The sequence below is a fragment of the Xenopus laevis genome, chromosome 5L (genome assembly GCF_017654675.1).
Source record: "Xenopus laevis strain J_2021 chromosome 5L, Xenopus_laevis_v10.1, whole genome shotgun sequence".
NCBI classification, from domain to species: Eukaryota; Metazoa; Chordata; class Amphibia; order Anura; family Pipidae; genus Xenopus; species Xenopus laevis.
In genome coordinates, this window is record NC_054379.1 from 171,266,312 (window position 1) to 171,287,312 (window position 21,001).

Consider the following 21,001-nt stretch of genomic DNA (forward strand, 5'->3'; position numbering starts at 1 on the left):
ATTAGAGTGCCAGCCTTAGGGCCATAGAAGAGAGTAGGTACAATAATAATCCTATTTATTGATTTATTACAGGTTGAAATAATGGCCAAGGTGTTCCAGGTGTTGCTCCTGCTGCTCACGATCATTGCTGGGGAGAAGTCCAACAGAAATTCCCTTTGTAATCTGACAGCAAATCAAGATCTTCCGAAATACGTGAGGGAGGGGGATGTGATGCTTGGGGGGGTCCTACAGCTTTCTTATGGGATAATTCTTTTTGATGACTATTTGCCTTTTACATATTATCCATACAATATGGAATCATCAATGTAAGTATAAACTCAGCGCTGATTTCTTATCTACAGAACAAGAGCCAATGGGTTCTACTAAGATTCTTTGTCCCTTTCTGTAATACAAATATCTGAATTGATATCCATCCAAGTGGAGTGTAAGCTCTACAGAACAGGTCCCTCCTTGTACTTGTGTTTCTTGGCACCACCTACCTGTACCCCATGTCCCTGGCTGTACCCTGATGTTATGAGGAGGAATGCACAGCACTGTGTATATATATAAATATCCATATTCTCATGGTTGACCAATTAACAACGCCATATTGATTATATTCCACATTATTGATTAATTACAGTATCACTCAGCTTTCTGGGAATTAAGCCTTATTTGGTTTTATATGATGGTAATTTAAGTATTGACACACTATCTGTCAGTTTATTCTTGTTACTGTATTGTACCAATAGTGTTAGAGGTAGAACTATGGTTATGGTGCCTGAGCATTTCATTTATAAACTCCTTCACTTATAAGGCTCATATATACCTAAACTCTCCCTTATATATACCCAGTCTTGTAAAAATCCCAATCTTGATTTTAATTCTGAATAATGAAATAACTCACCTACTCATTGCTCTGTTATGGTTGAAAGTAGAAACAAGCTCTTCAAGAGAAGAAGGCAAGTCCCAATCTCATGATATGTTTTACTGGCTGCATTTTTCTGTATTGAATAAGCCCCATATCCCCTTTTTGCAGATGTCCTTAGATACCTTCATGAAATATGTATTATGGGACTATGTATATTTAAAAAGTAGTGGCCATAGACTGAGAGAAGAACAAAACATTGATTTCTAAAAAGATCCCATAAATGATCCGATGAAAGCCAATAGTTGATGTTCTGCATTCAGGTTCTTAATCCAATACTTTGGATAATTGCTTTAATTAGACATCTTACATCTACTATTTCTTACTTTTTATTCCATTTTACTGTAATTGTTATTGATATATTTGACTCCAGTGGCAATTGGTTATTTATTTATATCTGATTTGTTATCTGCATTAATATCAGCTCAATGTCACCTCTAATCTCATTGGCTGATCATTATACTGATCTCCCTTTATTATATTCTGATTGTAGAACACATTGTCCAGGTTATGGGCCAGATTTCTGTCCCAAAATTCCCCCTAGACTTCTATTGAGTTTTCATGGGATAAATCATGAAACAAGTTCTTCTTACTGAATTGATTCTGTTCCAATATGTGGAATATTATCTTCCTGCCATAGAGAAACACTGGGTCACATCACTGATGAGAATTTGATACTTTTCTTTGGCTGGGGCTCAAGTAAAGCTCAGCAGTCAATAGTCCTAATGAAGAGAATGTGCCCATTAGTAGTGATTGTATCATTTAATAATCAGCACTTGTACCCTTTCATAGTCCAAATGGATCTGTGAATATGTGGATTCTGGTCATCAATGACCAGAAATAAAAATAAAGTATCCAAGTGGAGCAATGATTTTACCTGTTATTCAGTTTGGGCATTTGTCTGTCTGCAGCCCATCGATCAGCTACTTCAGGCATCTCTTGGCCTTTATCTTTGCCACTGAAGAGATAAATAGACGGACAGATCTCTTACCTAATGTTACCCTTGGGTTCATGATCTATGATTCCTGCCAATGGGAGAAGTATGCTTTGTATAGTGCCCTGAGCATATTATCTGGAGGAGACTCACTGGTTCCAAACTATAAGTGCCAGAACTATGGCGATGTTGTGGCCTTCATAGGGCACCTAGTGTTTTACACGTCTTTCTCTCTGGCGCAACTGATGGAGACCTACAAGTACCCACAGGTATTCATTTATGGCTCTGAGTTTTAATGGAATATTTACATTTATTTGGCCCCAGCTCCAGTGGGTATTGTGGTTTGTACTGATGTAATGACATTCTAATTTCTCTATACAGTATATTGTATATTCTAATAACAGCAAATAGAAAGACTGTCAGTTTACTTTGGTGCCACATATCTGTAACTCTTGTTGTTGAATCCATGAATTCCAGTGCACAGAATTTGTAATCTGTAAGTGGATATCCACGTGGTATTCCCAGGGAGTGCAGTATCCAATATGTCATCCTGGCTTTCCTTTTGGGTAGAATGGGCCACTATCTAAACCGGTGTGGCTGACCCTTACAGGTACTGGAACCTGGGGTCTAACCTACTCTCATCAGAGAAGGGACCTGACTAATGAACCTTCTGCCCTGAGTCTCTAACTGGGCCCTAGATCTGCAACAGCTACAGAGAGGCCTATTGGAACAGGAACCCGATTGGCCTAAATTGCAAGGAGTCAGTCCTGACTGACACTCACTCACACACTAAGTGTAACTGGCAGTTGCTGAAGCCTTTCCAACTTTACCTCACATCTGTACCTACTCTCTCCTTGCCTTGTTGCCTTCACTTCCTCCTTCCCAGCATTCCTTGCACAGTCACATGGCATCAGCCTTACTGTTTCCCCATTGGCTAACACTGCCCCCAGCAGGCTTGAGGTTACTTTGCATCTTCCTCATTTGTCTGCCTATTACACTGCTCCCTCCTTTAAAAAGACGTGTCTTCACATCTGGATAACTGAACACAATAGTCTGAGTGCCACTTGAGGGTATTTCTCTATCTATGGGCCCTGGGATATAAAACAGGAGGATCTGTGAACTTGTGGAGTCCAGGATCTAAAGTTAAATCAGGCATTGGGGAGACATTAAGCATCGGTTCCTCATCTTTTTCACAATAGGAGCCGCTTTGCCTGGTTGAATCTTGTACCCATCATTTTTCTCCTGGTTCATACACCTGGGCAGTTTTAAGTCATAGTACTCTTTCTGTTTCCCAGTAGCTTTGGCCTAGTGATATTTAGCCATATTTCTGATACCTGCCAACCTGTAGGCAACTTCACTTACATAGTTGGTAAGGTTGGTAAATATACCATCTACATCCCCACCACTAATAAGGTCTACAGGCAAACACACCTCCCTCCCAAACATCACCATGAATGGGGAATATAGTGTAGAGGACTGTACACTGCTATAGTATGCCTTCATAACCCAAAGGGAGAATATCATCCCAATCCCTCTGATGATCTGGCAAAAATGAGGACAACATAGTAAGGAGTGTGAACCTCTCTGCAAATCCATCTGACTGTGATTGATAAGGGTTGATAAGGGGTAGTTCTCCATAATGACATATAAAATCCTCCACTAATATTTTTGCAACAGTTTTAGCCTCCTGTGAAAGGGTAACCTTCAGCCCATTTTGAGAAATATTCACCAATCAACAATATGTACTTGTTACCCTTCTGAGTTTCTGGTAGAGGTCCCAGTATATCAAGGGCAACCCTTTGCATGGGACGATCTGTTTGTGACAATACCATTGGTGCCCTAGCAGTTTTCTTTTCACTTTTATATGCCCTCCATACAGTAGAGGCTTTCCACCATTCCTTTATATCCTTATGTAGTGATGGCCAGAAATATTGGCCAATGACCTTTCCAGTGACCTTATCCACACCCAGGTGCCCTACTATTATGTTATTATGTAATATCTCTAAAATCACTGGTACAACTATGCGGGGGACAACAATTTGAAATTTAGCTTGCCTGGGATCATCTCCATGTGTTGTTTTTACCAAGAGTTCAAGCCTAATGGATAAATCAGACCGGTGTTTATGAAAAATAAATGGAGCTACAAGCCTCCATTGAAAGGGAAATTTCTCCTACCATAATCCATTCCTTAAGTCAGCAGATGTCATTGTCTAGGTCTTGAGCTGATTTTAGATCCATAGGGATAACATGGACTAGTTGTGTTATCGAGGCTCCACACCTGAGGATGAAATAACATGTCCCAGATAGCGGACCTTTTCACAAAATAATTTACACTTGGATGGCTTCACTTTCAGCTTAGCTTCCTTTAACAGGCAGGACAACTTCTGCAGGTGTTCATCCAATGTTCTGCCAATCACAATAATGTTATCTAAGTAAACAAGGCAAGCAGTCCCTTACAAATCATCCAGAATTATATCCATCAATCTCTGTAATGTGCTTGGCGCATTGCAGAGACTGAATTGCATGACGTAGAATTACAAAAGTCCATAGCTGGTAACAAATGCTGTTTTGTGTCTATCAGTAGGGTGTACCTCCACTTGACAGTATCCACTTGTAAGACCTAGGGTAGAAATACCACCTGACGAGAGCTCAAGCGTATCATCAAGTTGGACAATGGATAAGCATCTTTGACAGTGATATCATTAAGCTTTCTATAGTCCACACAAAGTCCTACCCCACCATTTTACCCTACAACTGGTGCTGCCCATGAGCTAGAGGATGGTGACATTAATCCACGAGAACAAAGACCATGAAGCTATTTATCAAAGTCTTTCTGGAAATGAATAGGGATTCTTTGAGGGTCAGATGTTTGTCTGTACATTTGCTCTCTTAGAAAGAGTAAGAGGATTTGAAACAGACACATCATAGTGTAGAACGCCCAACAAGGTACCAGAAAACATGACCTGGGACTCTGAAGTTACATTTGCCACCAATACAGGGAATTGACCATGGTGACTACAGCTGAAGGACTGCCTAACAATGACCTCAGACTTGTTATTACAAACAGAGTATTGCTGGCTGTCCACTTCCAGGAATGGATGGTATAATCTTGTTTTTATCAAGCACCACATGTTGAAGTTGAGCCCCATCATCTGAAGATATAAGGGAAAACCTTTGGCCCATGTGTGTGCAAGATCTGTCAGCTTTATTAATAGTTCCAGCATATTGTTGTAAAAAGTCAATACAAGCCAAGGAATCTTGAAGTGCATCCTCTGCAACAACAAATTCAACTGCAAGGTGCTTATGCTGAATTGTCACAGTAGTTTTCCTTTTACCAAATACATCCATGGTCCCACCATTTGCAACTGTTAGCATGGTATAACAAGTTTGCATTGGTTGAGGGTTTCTGGAGTTAATCTGGTCCTACAGGTGCTTGTGGATAATGGAAACTTGTGCAAGAAGTAGCTGCACACTATGGCTCGGAGAACCTCTTTCAGCTTTATTGGCATTGGAAGACACAAGTGGTTGATAATAAACCACTGACCTTGGGAATAATATGTTCTTTGGCACTTTACACTCATTTTTGATATGGCCAAATCTCTCACAGTTCCAGCATTTTATGTTACTTCTATTATAACCCCTGTCAGGCCCATCTACAGTCTTATTAAGTCTTTTACTTTCTGATCGGCCTTTCAGTTCAAGGACTTCACCATGGAAGTTGTCCATATCCTCCATGACATCACAGTTAGAGGGGCCTGTGAAAGGCTGAGCAGTAGTTGGGGAGCAATTGCTACTTTCTGCTAATTATCATGACTAATTTTTGCAAAATGTCTAGCTCAATTGCATGTTGTATGGAGTTTTTTAGGTTTAAACAATCTCTGCTGCATGGTCTAGGGCTGGTGAATTGTGCATCTCTGGTGTAGCCTGAGGGAAAGCTTTAACTGACAGTTTTTTTAGTGCATATCCAAATACTGCCATAAAGTCTCTCGCTTCTCGTCTTTTATTAAGAACATTCTGACTATGCCATTCTTTCCCCAAGTCAGGATGAAAAACTTGCTTTAAAGCAGTTGGTAGTTCCCTTTAATTTCAGCATTAGATCCTTGGTCTACTTGTGTGGCTTTCCCTTGTGCCATTAGGTTAATCACCTGCAGCCGGGCACTTCCATCCACACTATTGACAGTCAGTGTGTCCCCTCCTGAGTGACACCATCAAATGGATCAGGCCTAAACATTGGCTTCTGGATCTGACCCCAGTCCCTGTAGAGCTGAGCAGGGGGGTTGGGTTTGAGGACGTAGCACTGGGGAGTCAAGGAATACACTGACTTGTTGATTTTCTGCCTCCATTATAATACAATGTCAAATGAAAATTGCACAAGTAATGCAGAAAACGGTCACAAAGTTGTACCAATGTTGTAGGTCACCAGACAAGGTGTGGGTTCCAGCCAGGTACAAAGTAAACATGACACATTTGCTGTATTTATAGGGTTAATGCAGAACTCTCTGTCTTACTAGAACATGTCAATCAGAACCATGAACAGCAAATAAAAAGAATGTAAAGAGTAAAGAAGACCAGTTATTAACCAATTATTAACCCCTGTGGTGCAGCACATAGAACTGACAGTTCAGGCTGCTGGTTGGGGACACTTTACATTGGGGACACTTATCTGTAACTGCTGCTGTTGCCTCCATGTGATCCGGTACATTTAGAATGTGTTAGTGGTTATCCATACGATATTCCCAGGGGGTGCAGTGTCCAATCTGCTTTCCTTTTGAGTACAACTGGGCCACCGTCTAAACCCTAACGGGCACTGGAACCTGGGGTCTAACCTACTCTACTCAGAGAAGGGACCCGACTAATGAATTTCTGCTTCTTAATGGACTTGTTCACCTTCAATGTACAAATCTTATGAAATCACTAACAATGGTCTCAATGAAAATCCATTTTCCATAACAAAAAGGTTTTTATACCTGTTAAATCCGTCCTAAATCGCTTTTCTGGGAATAAATAATGGATTTCCTATATTTCTATCTTACATCTTTTTTAATAACTTTGTCATTAATTATCATTTCAGTTATGTACAAAATTGCACCAAAACTTTTGTAACTTACGCATTAATCAATGACAGGCAGAGCAGTGTGACAGGGCAAGTATCTTTAACCCTTTAAGGACATGTAAACCCCCTCCACAAAAATGTAATCAGTGAAATCTTAAGATAACTGCCACTCTGGTTATTAAAAGGTCAACAGTAAGGCTGCAGCATTCCTTTAATCACTTAGAAACCCTTCTCCTCATCTAACCCCTCAGCCCCCTCCCTCAGGTGTTTGCTTTGGCTGTTGATTTATGAGCATGCTCAGTTCTTCTCAGCTCAGATTACTAAACACACCCTCCTGTCTGACACCCAATGCTGCTATTTGTTTTAGGAAATTGTGATGATGCTGGAAAATGGAGGAGGTATATGGAGTACAAATGACATAGCTTGGGTGGGGAAAATATGCCCAACTTATATACAAAGGTAGGAAAATGTAGGCTTTACATGGAGAACCTGAGCTTTCTACATCTGCCTGAGTGTTTGTGTATTTCCACTTCTGGAACAAGACTTAGAGCTCTGAATACTAATGATTCATGATATAGGGATTCATACCATAAACATATTTCACTTTATGCAAAATGCAACTCATTTGGAAAGCCTCAAGACCTCCCAACATTCTGGAAACAAAAAGAGGGACAAAAATATTTGCCCCGCATAGTGCGGCAAAATTTATTTGACTACACCCCTTTTTGCGGCCACACCCCCTAATTACCATGCCCATTTTACAAAATTTGCCAGGTTATGAAAGTTTGAACACATTTCTTTAGTTTTTATGTTTTATTACAGTTTTACTAATGAAGGTGAATTGCCCTTTAAGCTGTGAGTCTCAGTTCTCCCAAGAGACAAAACTGTTACAAATGTATCTTACGTTTCTCTGCCAAGAGCCAATTAAGTTAGAAACATTGTCTCTTTTTTGGCTGTTCAGTGCAGAGAAATCAAAACTTTCAAGTACAAACGTGTGACTGTGGGTTGAGCTGTCAAAAGAGGGACTGTCCCTCTAAAAACGGGACAGTTGGGAGGTGTGCTCAAGTGTCTCAAACATGCCAATACCAGATATATATAGTTTTATGGAGATTTCTGACTTCTATAGATGTTACTTCAGTTACAAAATAATAATTTTTTTGGGGTAAAAACAAATAATAATACATTGATTCCCCCAAAATAAAAATATTTTTGGAAAGTACACTTTCAAAGGAATCCAAAATGGGTAACAATATCTTTCTAATCCAAACTACTGAGTTGCAATGTTTTTTTAAAAATTGTTGAGTTTAACAAAATACAAAAATTCAAAGCTTTCATTTCTAGCAGCTTATTTCCCACTTAGAATCAGGAGCCAAGAAAAAACATCGTACATTTGAACACCAGGGGTCTACTGAACACTTTGATGGCCAATATGCAGAGATTTACTAAACTAAGTGGGACAGAGGCACCTAAATGAAATTATTCATAAAACATTTCACAGCTGACACTTTGGCTGCTCTAATATAAGAATCCAGTTTGTGTTGTATGTGCCATGTATGTGCCATGATACCCCCAGATACAGTGTGGAGACCCTAGAAAACCATATGTTTAACAAAAGTCCACATTATGATGAATCTAAAATGGGTAAATATGTCTTTCTACTGCAAAAACCCAAAACTGCAAAACTATCCTAAACCTAGAGGCTTTTATGAAATTTCTAAAGTCGTCACAAAGCTTGTTTTTTACCCCATTATTTGCACCATATTTCGTAATGTACCAGCATAAAACATCCTAAATATGAATGCCAGGGGTCTACTAAACAGTTTGATACCCAATAAGTCTAGATTTACCAAACTCTGTAACGTACAGAGACATCCAAATGGATACACAGCATATATACAAACGTAACAAAGAACAATGCAGAAAGCAATGAAATCACAAAGAAATCTGCAAAACCACTAAAATCAAAGTTTTCTTCTCACCTAGTGTAATCAGAATAACCGTTTGAATATTTCAGCTGGGCCAAATAAGTATTTTGGACAGAAAGAAGCGAGAAACTCCTATACAGAACTGAGAATACAATTAAATAGCTAAAAATGCACTAAAATCACCAAAAATGTAATATATTCAATGAAATAATATACAAAAGTTATTGCACAGCGCAATTAGTGAATCTGCTATTTGCAATGGTGGCAAACCCACAGGATGCAGTAAAAAAAAGCCCTAAAATTGTGGCTTAGGGCAAATCTCGACTTTTTATTCAGGACAATTTAAGATTTCAAAATAAGATTACATTTTGGGGTAATTCCAAATCTATAAAAATGGGCATCTATATATCTAAAAAACATGAATAAAACACACACACGCTACAGCATCTTATAACTCAAATGCCATTGGGTACCACCAAAAACACAGTCCACAGGTTTATCCAAGTATGTGGCACGTACAGACTCCATAATAAAAATGGTGCATATAAATCTCCAGAGCTAATATTAAATAAGCCCCATAACAGCGTTTTGTCTGTGAAAAACCATATTAATATTTTGGAACGTACACATTCTCACAAATCCAAAATGGGTAAATATATCTTTTTTTTTACTACAAACTGCCAAGGAGCCAAACTTTCTATGATAATGTAAGAAAATAATAATTCATCCATAAATGTAATTAACAGTCAAAACACCTGATCCACTACTCAAACAGCTTTTAGGGCAAAAATAACATGTAATAGTAAAATTCTAAAAAATTCTAAAAAAAAAAAAAAGAGAAAAATTCAGAAAAAAAAAAAGAAAAAAAGCTACTGGTTGGGGGTCACTGCTGTAGATGTCTGGCTATAAATATGTATAAGTCTGTATAAATATGTAAATATGTGTAAAACTGTGAATAAGTGAGCACAATAAAATCAAATCTTGCATAAATGTGTTTTGTGTGTATGTAAGGTTGTGTTGTGTATGTAAAGAGTGGTATGTGTAATCATTGGTGTTGTACCTGGGGGGCTGCTGGCAACTGGAGGGAGACATGTGTAGAAGACTTGCAGTGTACTTGCAGCTTGGGGGTCTTCCAGAAAGAGACACCTACTGTACGTGTTCCCCCAGCCCCCCTGCACATCTCAATCCCCCTCAAACTCATGAAAAAGTTCTGTCTCCTTGTGCATAAGTTGCAGCACATGTTTCCTCTGTCCCTGCACAGTAGATGTTCCCCCAGCTCATCACAGGAACCCCCTCTCCTGCCTCAACTCATAACATGACCCTCTCTGCCTGGGCTCAGCTGAAGTCTCTGAAGCACATTGCCCACTCCCCCTCTCACAAACTACTACTTCTTATTTGGCCAAGAAATATATCTGCAGAGGATGGGAACCAGTATGGGTACACACTTTGCACCCCAATATGTCAATCTCTTCATAGAACAGGACTTCCCCTCCACCTGCAACACCAAGCCTTTGACATACCCCTGCTCTATAGATATATATTATAGATATTATATTATAGTCATAATCTGGACAGGTACAGAACTAGAACTAATTCAGTTCCACCAACAATTTCATGACTTTCATCCAACTATTAATTTGAAACTAAATGACTCCCCCACTCATATTCACTTTCTGGATACAACCATTCGAATGAGAGAAAATACTATCAAATCCCCCATATATTGAAAGCCAATAAACAAACCATTATATCTAATGTATGACAGCTTTCACCCCACCACACAAAATGCTTCATTATCTACAGCCAGGCTTTATAGTATAATCATATATCATATATAATGTGACACCACTGAAAGGAATCACCACCTCAAGATACTCCAAGCAGACGTCATTAACGGGGGCTACAAGCCAAGGATTGTGACTCAATACATTCATAGAGCCACCAGGATTCCCAGGAGTCGACTTCTACAGAATAAAGAAAAACCTGAAATAAATCTGGTGCCTCTGGTGGTCACTTACAATCCACAACTAAAGACCATTAGACAATTAGCCAGGGATGATCTACATGGGACACTTCATAAGGATGAGAGACTATATTCCCAAACACACCACTCTTAGCATTTAAATTGCCTCCAAAACTAAATAAAACAAACAACAACAAGTGCCCTATCACAACCCACCACAAATAGAACATATCCCTGTAGCAAAAACCAATACAAAACCTGCCCCCACATCTGACTTCAGACAAAATAGCAATTCCAGACACATTAGAGGAATAGAACATCCATGGTCACTACAACTGGTCTACTTCCAATGTGGTGTACTCGATACAATGCACTAAATGCAGAACAGGGGGCATAACAGAGTTCCTTCTGAGGAAGAGAAATACTCACCACCCATTCATTATAACCAATAAAAAACTGGACACACCAATAGGAAATCATTTCAATGGCCTCATCACTCCATAAAAGATTTAAGAATTTTGGTTGTTAAGGGCAATTTTAAAACAGATAAAAATGATAAAATGTCCCTGTGTAAAGGACTCTAACACCTCACACACAGATGAACATTCACTTTTTGTTGGTCATGTGATCTATGAGCTGAATGTTGTGTGTGTGTGTATATATACAGGTATATATATAATCAATGGGGTGGCACACGCTTGTTGGCTCTATACCTGGGTGCTCGGTAAAAAAATATGTAGTGCAGAAATGGCCAGCAACACCAGGGTTTCAGTGAACAAGCAATATATTCATATGTGCATATGTAGCCAACGGGACGTTTCAGTCCTCTCAGGGACCTTTCTCAAGGCCTTGAGAAAGGTCCCTGAGAGGACCGAAACGTCACGTTGGCTACATACAGTATGCACATATGAATATATTGCTTTTTCACTGAAACCATATTTCAGCAGTGACACCAAGTTTATTGGATTAACAGAAAATATACAATATGCATCATGACAAAATTAGACAGGTGCATAAATGTGGGCACCCCAACAGAGATATTCCATCAATACTTAGTTACAAATGTAGACGCCTCCTATAGCCTTTGATGAGTGTCTGGATTGTGGATGTGGCTATTTGTGACCATTGGTCCATATAAAATCTCTCCAGTTCAGTTAAATGTGATGGCTGCCGAGCATGGACAGTCTGCTTCAACTCATCCCTGAGATTTTCCATGATATTCAAGTGGGGGGACTCCAGAATATTGTACTTGTCCCTCTGCATAAATGTCTTTGTAGATTTCCAAGTGAGTTTAGGCTCATTGTCTTGTTGGAATATCCGACCCCTGCAGCGGAACTTCAACTTTGTGACTGATGCTTCAACATTATCCTGAACAATTTGTTCATATTGGGTTGAATTCATCTGACCATGGACTTTAACAAGGGCCCCAGTAGTCCCTGAACTAGCCACACAGCCCCTGAACTAGCCACACAGCCCCTGAACTAGCCACACAGCCCCTGAACTAGCCACACAGCCCCTGAACTAGCCACACAGCCCCTGAACTAGCCACACAGCCCCTGAACTAGCCACACAGCCCCTGTGTTTGTGTGAGTGCAGAAAGGGCTTCTCATCCCCCTGCCATACACATGTTCTTTGTGCAAATTGTGCTGAATTGTAGAACGATGTACAGATACACCTGCATCTGCAGCAAGATCTTCTTGCAGGTCTTTGGAGATGATCTTTGGCTTGTCTGTAACATTCTCACAATCCTCCGCATATGTCGCTCCTGGATTTTTCTTGGCCTGTCAGACCTGGGTTTTACAGCAACTGTGCCTGTGGCCTTCCATTTCCTCATTACATTCCTTACAGTTGGAACTGACAGTTTAATAAACCTCTGAGATGCTTTTTGTAGCCTTCCCCTAAACCCTGATACTGAACAATCTTTGTTTTCAGATCTTTTGAGAGTTGCTTTGAGGATCCCATGCTGTCACTCTTCAGAGGAGAGTCAAACAGAAGCACAACTTGCAATTGGTCACCTTAAATACCTTTTCTCATGATTCGACACACCTGCCTATGAAGTTCAAGGCTTAACCAGCTAATCCCTATTTGATCTGTGCCCAGTCAAGGACTTTACTTAATATATAATAATTCAGTGTCTTTTATTTGTCCATCAATAAGGTTCCTTTTTATCAAGCCATAAATTTGACAGAAATGCATAGAAGTGATAGGACTGTCCAGTAAAACATTCAAGACTCATTCAGAATAGGGGCTGCTACTAATAATGTGCATGGGACTTCATTGAGATAAATGGCTGAATATCCTGATATGTCAGAGAGATGGGGGTCAGCCTTACATTTTGATAATTCACTTGGGTGGTAACAATTTAGGGTAAAGTCTCAATCTGATTTGGCACACATCCATTTTTTGATGCCTGATACAGTGTTGGGATGGTCTTAGATACCATGATGGATTTGGATGGTCAATGCTTTACTAGTGATGAGCATCTGTCTGCTAACAATTTTTCTTGCTCCAAATTTTTCAATAGGCATTTTTTCTCATGACCCACCACAGTAAATGATGCATACCTTCCCATGTCCTGTTCTTAGACCAAATCGGAATTTTATTTGGGATATTATGGATGATTCGTCCCTTGGAGCAAGTGCGATGGTATGGGGGTGCATTAGTGCACATGGCATGGGGAGCTGGCACATCCATGAAGGAATGAGGGTGCACTATGTCCCATTGCATGGGGAGTTGCCACATTTGGGGGAAGGCACAATTAATGCTCAACCATATACAGGTTTTGTAGCAAGATATGGTGCCACCCAGATGACCCATTCTGTTTCAGGGAAGGCCGTGGTTATTTCAGCAAGACAATGCCAAAGCCCATTCTGCAGGAATAACACCAGCATGGCTCTAAAGTAACATAGTCAGCCCCCTGCCTGCAGTCCCCCACCTGTCCCCCACTGAAAACATTTGGCACATTATGAACAGAAAAATACAAAAACAAAGAGAACCTCAACTGCTGAGTGGTTGAATTCCTATATCAGGCAAGAATGGGCCAGAACTCCAGCAATTGGGCTTCACACTTCCCACATGGTTACTGAGTGTTGGGAAAAGTGTTGCTTTTGTACTAATTCCAATCAAATATAGAGTTTCTACTTCTTATTTACATGTTACACAAACGTTTTGGAAACAGGGTTATAATTGCATCAACATGTGCTTTTTGCACTTCCATAGAGTTGTGCTTAGCAGCGCTGCCTCCCTCCTGCCTCCTGTTCCACATCCAACGTTGCTCCGTCTAGTGATACAGGGGGAGCCCTGAAGCCTCTGCCATAAGAATTCGGAGAAGATTAGCAAAGGTATTGAGGTAGCGCATGTTAACCAACTATAGATGCATACGGGACATTTATTTATATAATAAAACTGACAAAGAAACTAACTACAAGATTGCCCAATGGGCACTACCTTTGCTAGTAGGCAATAAAGAACTTTCTCATCAAAATGAAGAATCTATTAAGACTCTCATCCAGACAAGCAATTCCTGCTTCACCTTTAACCCAGTATCCAAAAACTCTGAGGCCAATGCCCTATCTTAATTATTTCTTGCTTAGAAAATGAAGTATGCTTCAAATAAATGGCATGAACCATTGGTGGTTTATAAAAACTGGATCAATGGTTGAGACCACCCTGCCACAAAAGCATATGGAGAGAACGTCTCTCTTGCTCTGCTGAAGTCCTGCTAAAGGACAACATTTGACCCGATTGTTGGAAACCCTTGTGAAGGGCTGATCCAGACACCTGGTTAATGTATTACATGCTCATCCTCATTTCACTTTATTAAATTAAGAAAAGAGATACAGTGAGTGTATGCATACCTACAGAGGGGGACAATTGATTTTTAATTAATAATAAATGCAATTTCTCATTAAAAACATTGGCGACATCTGAGAAATTTAGATGTCCATACTCTGGGGACATTGGGTTTAGGGATGCACTAATTTTAGATTCAGCCAAATACTGAATCAAACACAAAATAGTTATCTATAAACTGAGCCAAATACAAACACACATTTCCATATTCGAATTTTCAAAAGAAAAAGAAAAAAAATGATCATGTTCAGCTGATTTGGATGAATGCTTTCTATTGATCCAAATCAAATCCTGCAAAAATCCAAATCCTGAAGTTGATGGATTTATTGTCTCTGAAATGATGTTACAGTTATAAATAAACCTTGTTTGTATTATTTCTTATTGTAAAGAGGCGCCACATCTCATGTCTTGTCCTTTGCAGATCAGCTATGGAACCATGGAATCATTGTTTGATGACAAGGTTCAGTTTCCCTACTTTTATAGGACGGTTCCTAATGACCAAGTGCAGTACCGAGCAATTGTTCAGCTCTTGAAGCACTTTAGGTGGAACTGGGTTGGACTTGTGACCTCATTTGAGGATCAGGGAGACCGAATCAGCGTTGAACTAGAAGAATATCTGTTACAGAATGACATTTGCCTTCAGTTTAAATTCACAATGTCTAGCGTCTTGCTACAAGGAAATGCCGTGGATTTGAACTGTGAAGTGATCATTTTGTACATTTCCTCCTCATCTTTCAGCAAACTGGTGTTTGAATTGAGTTTCAACTCAACATTTGGGAAAGTGTTCATCTTACCTGCCTCACTGCAAATACATTATCAATTCTTCAGAAACACATTTTTAAATGGTTCTTTGATGTTTCGGTTGCACAACAGGAATATCCCGGGTCTGAAGGATTTTCTGCTGAGAGATGGACCCCTGGAGTTCTCAGATAACCCATTTCTGGACGCCATTAGAAAGGAGCAGGTGTTTTGTTTGCCTGAATCTTTTGAACCTGATCCCTTCATTCGAGAAACACTCTGTAATAAAACAGATACTGACAATATAATGAATCCTCTGATATATGATGTGGAGAATTTCCGGATAACCTACAGTATATACACTGCTGTGTACGCTGTGGCCTTTGCATTACATGACTTGTATTCTCATAGGAGTCATCATAAAGAATGGAAATTGCACCCATGGCAGGTAAATATTTAGCATTTAGTTACCAACTGTGCACATTTATAGCTTATCCACGTGTTTTATATATATATATATATATATATATATATATATATATTATATATATATATATATACCCCTTCTGAATACTGAGAGGGTACAAAACAGGGAAACTGAAGCTCCTCCAAGTTTAATCCTTGTGGAGCAAGTTACAAGATTCCTATTATACAACCCCCTCTCCCTGTTATAGGTGGAAGAGTGAGCTGCAACCTGGAACTTGGAGTTAGTTCTGGGTTTGGAACACTCCCATGATAACAATCTCATTAATACAGAGTTATGGAGAAAGCAGCATTATTCATTAATACAGAAGTAAAGATGTTAATAGGAATGACAAGAAAGGCATTTAATAACTACAAGTCTTTGGGGACAAAAGCTGCATTTAATGACTATAATAACTGTAATAAATGTTGTTACATAGCAATCCGGAAAGCAAAGATAGAAAATGAGGAGTGCATTTCGGCTGAGGTTAAGACTAACCTTAAAACTTTTTAAAGTATATTAATAGTAAAAAGATGTTGGTTGAGAGTGTTGCTTCTTTAAATAATGTTACCAGTATGGCTGTAACAGATACAGAAAATGTGCTAAATGTATGTATTTATTTATTTATATATAGATCCACAATTGTACGCAGGGCTTTAAAAGGTGTGAGCAAAAATAGGGGTAGAGTAATAATTAACTTATACAGTAACAAAAGATTATTCAATGCTTTAGAGCTACAAGCTTTCAATACACAGTTTGGATGAGGTCTCTGCCCCATGGAGCTTTCAATCTATTAGGAAGAGGAGAGCAAAACAGAAACCAAAAGGGGGTGGGGTATAAGTGCAAAGGCTAAGGATGTGTTTCTGCAGAGGAAGGCTAGCAAAGTGCTTTATCTAGTAGGTAGTTTTTAAGGAGCTTAGAGAAAAGTATTAGTGTGGGGTTTTTTTGATGCACGATGGTAAAGCATTTCAGAAGTGGGGTGCAATCAGTAAAAAACGTTTTATGCCTAACTTAGCTGTTTTGGTGAACTGTACAGTCAGTAGATTGTCATGAGCTGAGTACAGGGCCCTGGAGGGAGTGTATGGGGTGATGAGATCTGATATCCACTGTATAAAGAGCAGCAGAAGAATGAAGGGCTCTGAAAGACAGGATAAGATTTTTTATTTTATGCACCACTTGACCAGAAGCCAGGAGGCAGATTTAGTAGTGAGGAGGAGGAGAGTGATTTAGATGTGGGGGATTTTATGCGGGTAGGAGTGAGGATTGAATGCAATGGATGGAGATTCATGGAGAGCAGCCAGTTATATGTTGCAGTAGTCTAACATGGAGAGTATGAGAGCCTGGACCAGTGTTTTGGAAGTGGAGGGGCAGAAGAAGGGGTGTATGTTTGAAATGTTTCTTAGAAAGAATCTGCATGTTGTGGTGAGGGAGGTGATGTGAGCTGAGAATGTGAGAGGGATCTTTAGTGACACCCAGACACCTGCCTTGGAGGACTGGATGTAGGATGACATTTTCTACTTTAATGTTAAACAGGGAGGGGCCAGGTTTTGGTGGGAAGTTCAGTCTTGGACATGTTAATATTAAGGTGGCAAACAGTCATCTAACACAGAACAGCAATAAGGCATTGAGTGAATTTTGAGAGTGAGATTGGCCTTTAATTATTAAGGAAAGTTGGATTAGAGGAAGGCATCTAGAGTATAGATGGGAAAAGAACATGTTTGAAGGTGGATGGAAATATACCAGTTAAGTTGGAAGAGATAAAACTATGTGTTAGTGCAGGAGCAACAGTTCAGGGCAGATATTTCAGGGAGTGTGCTGGAATGGGATCAATAGAGCAGGTGATGTCTATGGAGGAGGAGAACAGCTTTGACACTTCATCTTTAGTGACTGGGGGGAAGGAGTCAAAGGATCCTCTAGTCAAGGAAGCTTTGTATTGATGGGGAGAAAGTCCTTTCGAAGAGATGGGGGGTAATGCTTTGGGGGATCAGGTCAACTTTAGAACTGATGTGGTTTCCTGAGAACAGGAAAAGATGGTGCAACAGTCTGGGGTTTGATCAGTGAACTGAACAGAGAATAAAGGTGCTGTGAGTTTGTTATATGTGTATTAATGAGTTTAGCATGAAAGAGAGCAAGGCTGAAGCAAGAGAGGAAAAACTTGTAGAGAAAAGTCAGGAAATGCGTGGGATTTTCTCTGTAGTCGTTCTGATGAGCCACTGCAGGTTCTAAGTAATGTAGTCTGGGGCTGGTGGTGTTTAACCAGGGTCTGGGAGAGGTTTGTTTTCAGTGTGGGAGGAGACAAGCGTGAAGGTCTAGAGACGAAGACACAACGGTGTTGAATTTGTGGAGAAGATATTCAAGGTCATAGGAGGAAATGTGCGAGGATAGTAATGTATTGAGTGTGGATGTGAGGGATGGAAGTATAAAGTGCTGTCGATTTTTCCGCAATACTTTTTTAGTGGGAGGAGCGGGAGACATGTTATGAGAAAGAGAGAATGAAAGTAGATGATGGTGAGAGAGTGGGATGGGAGATATTGTGAGTATCTGGGGGGTGCAGTGTTTGGTGAAAACAAAAGACATTGGCCATCTTCATGAGTGCTACCAGAGGCCCACTGTAGAAGGCCATGGGAGGTAGTAACAGAGAGGAGATGGGAGGCCCAGGATAGATTGGGGTCAACACAGGAGAGAGGGGCAGTCAGAGGAATGAAAGAATGTGAGTCATGTTTCAAAGCCAAAAAGGAAAGAAAGTGGACTGTAGATTACTGCTGCCTGGAGTCTGGGAGGGGGGGGGGATAGATATGAACAGTATGTACTTCAAAAGAGGAGATTTATAAAAATGATGGAATGGGACTGGTTATGAATTTGCAGCGTGAAGAGAGAGGGAGGCCAATGCCTCCACCTCTGCCCTCGACTTTAAGGGCAAAGTCTGAAGATTGTAGCCAGGTTTTAGTAATAGCGAGAAGGTTAAGAGAGTGTGAGAAGAAGAGATCATGCACATAGAGAACAGGCCTTCCATAAAGCAGTGATGTTCAACTTCTGTGGAACCAGAATTTTTCTGGCCTACATGGTGAAGGGCTGATAATGGAAGCCAGTGTTGTCCACTCCCTGTTTTTAAACAACACCCACATTATCACAAGAACTTTTAAGACCATGTCCACATTAATGGTTGTAGCATACCAAAAAACAAAATGGTTGGTGCTCACTGCAGAAAAAAATTGCATATGGCGGTATGTAACATATTGCAATGAATCTATGCCTGGCAAAAAAAAATTGCTCATCACTGATAATTAAATATCCCACCCCTGACACAATGGCCTCCCTGGAGGATTATCCAGCCAGTTGTGGATCTTTGGGAGGTGATAAAACAGGGCCACTCTAGGATATGGATTAAATATGCCCATTTATCACTCCATCCTCAAATCTATCATCTCCTTCACTTTTTCTAAATATCGAGTTGTGGGATTACTAGTTAAAGGGATTCTGTCATGATTTATATGGCGTTGTTTTTATTTCTAAATGACACTGTTTACAAATAATTCACTGTACAATATAAAATGTCATTCCTGAACCAGCAAGTGTATTTAGTTGTAATATTGGTGTGTAGGTGCATCTCAGCTCATTTTGCCTGGTCATGTGATTTCAGAAAGAGCCAGCACTTTAGGATGGAACTGCTTTCTGGCAGGCTGTTGTTTCTCCTTCTCAATGTAACTGAATGTGTCTCAGTGGGACCTGGATTTTACTATTGAGTGCTGTTCTTAGATCTACCAGGCAGCTGTTATCTTGTGTTAGGGAGCTGCTATCTGGTTACCTTCCCATTGTTCTGTTTTTAGGCTGCTGGGGGGGTGATATCACTCCAACTTGCAGTACAGCAGTAAAGAGTGACTGAAGTTTATCAGAGCACAAGTCACATGACTGGGGGCAGCTGGGAAATTGACATTATGTCTAGCCCCATGTCAGATTTCAAAATTAAATATAAAAAAATCAGTCTCTTTGAGATTTGAGTACAAAATTCTGCTGGAGCAAACATAACAGTATCCCTTGAATTGCTAGTGATTTTCTCATCATCGCATATTGGGCCACATTCAATTTAGTGAGAAAAAGTTATTTTATGGTTTTTCCCGTGAAAACTCATGGACAAGATTCAATTTGAGGAGAAAAAACATTTATCCAAATTCAGTTCCAGTTTTTCCCTGTAGACTTCAATAGAGTTTTCATGTGATAAACCATGTGATAAGTTTTTTTTAAATGAATTGCATCTCAAATTGAATCTCGTTCATGAGTTTTCACATGATAAAACCTTTTTCTCACTGAATTGAATCTGACCCATTATAAAGAAGAATAATTCCCTTTAACTACTTCTAGTAGTCGGGGCTCAAAAGCATCTTGCTTAGTTTTCCCCTTAGACGTACTATAAAAGGGTTTTATCCCATGAATAAATCCTCATGTATGGGGTCCCCTTTCCCCAACTCCAATACTTTTCTTATAAGTGTGATGCCTTGTTTGGCCTCTGAACCCTCAGCACCTCCCACCTGCTTCTCTGTACAATAATGTCCTGTTTGAGTGATGGAGACAAAACTGTAGGGCATATTCTAGATGGGGCCTTACCAGTGCTCTATACAGTGGGACCCCCTCCTCCCGTGACTCTATGCCCCATTTAATACAAGTCAAGACCTTATTTGCCCTTGATGCTGCTGACTGGCATTACTTGCTACAGACAAGTTTATTATCTACAAGGACTCCAAGCTCCGTCTCCATTATGGATTTGCCTAGTGCAGTCCCATTAAGGGTATAAGTGGATATTGTTACATCCCAGGTGCAGGACTTTACATTTATCAACATTGAATCTCATTTGCCACTTAGCTGCCCAGATTGCCGGTTTGTCAGCAAAAGGTTGAAAAAGGTTCATTGGAGGTGCCAATTTGTTACAAACCTCCAAGGCTACAATAACTTACTGTCAGGGAGCCGGGAGCCCCCTCTGGGGAGTAGTCCGGATCTAGGAGGAAGCCCCTCAGGAGGGATCAGGGTCGTGGTATCCAGGGGTTAGGCAAGAGAATAATCAAAGTCCAAGCACAGGTCAGAAGGCAGGCGGAATACAAACAAAGTCCAGGGCAAGGCAGGGGGTCAATGGCTGGCAGAGTAACAGCAAAGTCCAGGCCCAGGCAAGGGGTC

At 40.1% G+C, this 21,001-nt stretch overlaps 1 protein-coding gene across 1 annotated transcript in view; it reads left to right on the forward strand.

Moving 5' to 3' along the window:
- The window catches only part of LOC121393972 (vomeronasal type-2 receptor 116-like), a 51,049-nt gene that overhangs the window by 15,242 nt on the left and 14,806 nt on the right, over positions 1-21,001 (forward strand). The window contains exon 2 of the mRNA XM_041563843.1: positions 15,056-15,820. Within this exon, the coding sequence (XP_041419777.1) occupies positions 15,056-15,820 (765 nt within the window). The remainder of the gene's footprint in view (positions 1-15,055; positions 15,821-21,001) is intronic.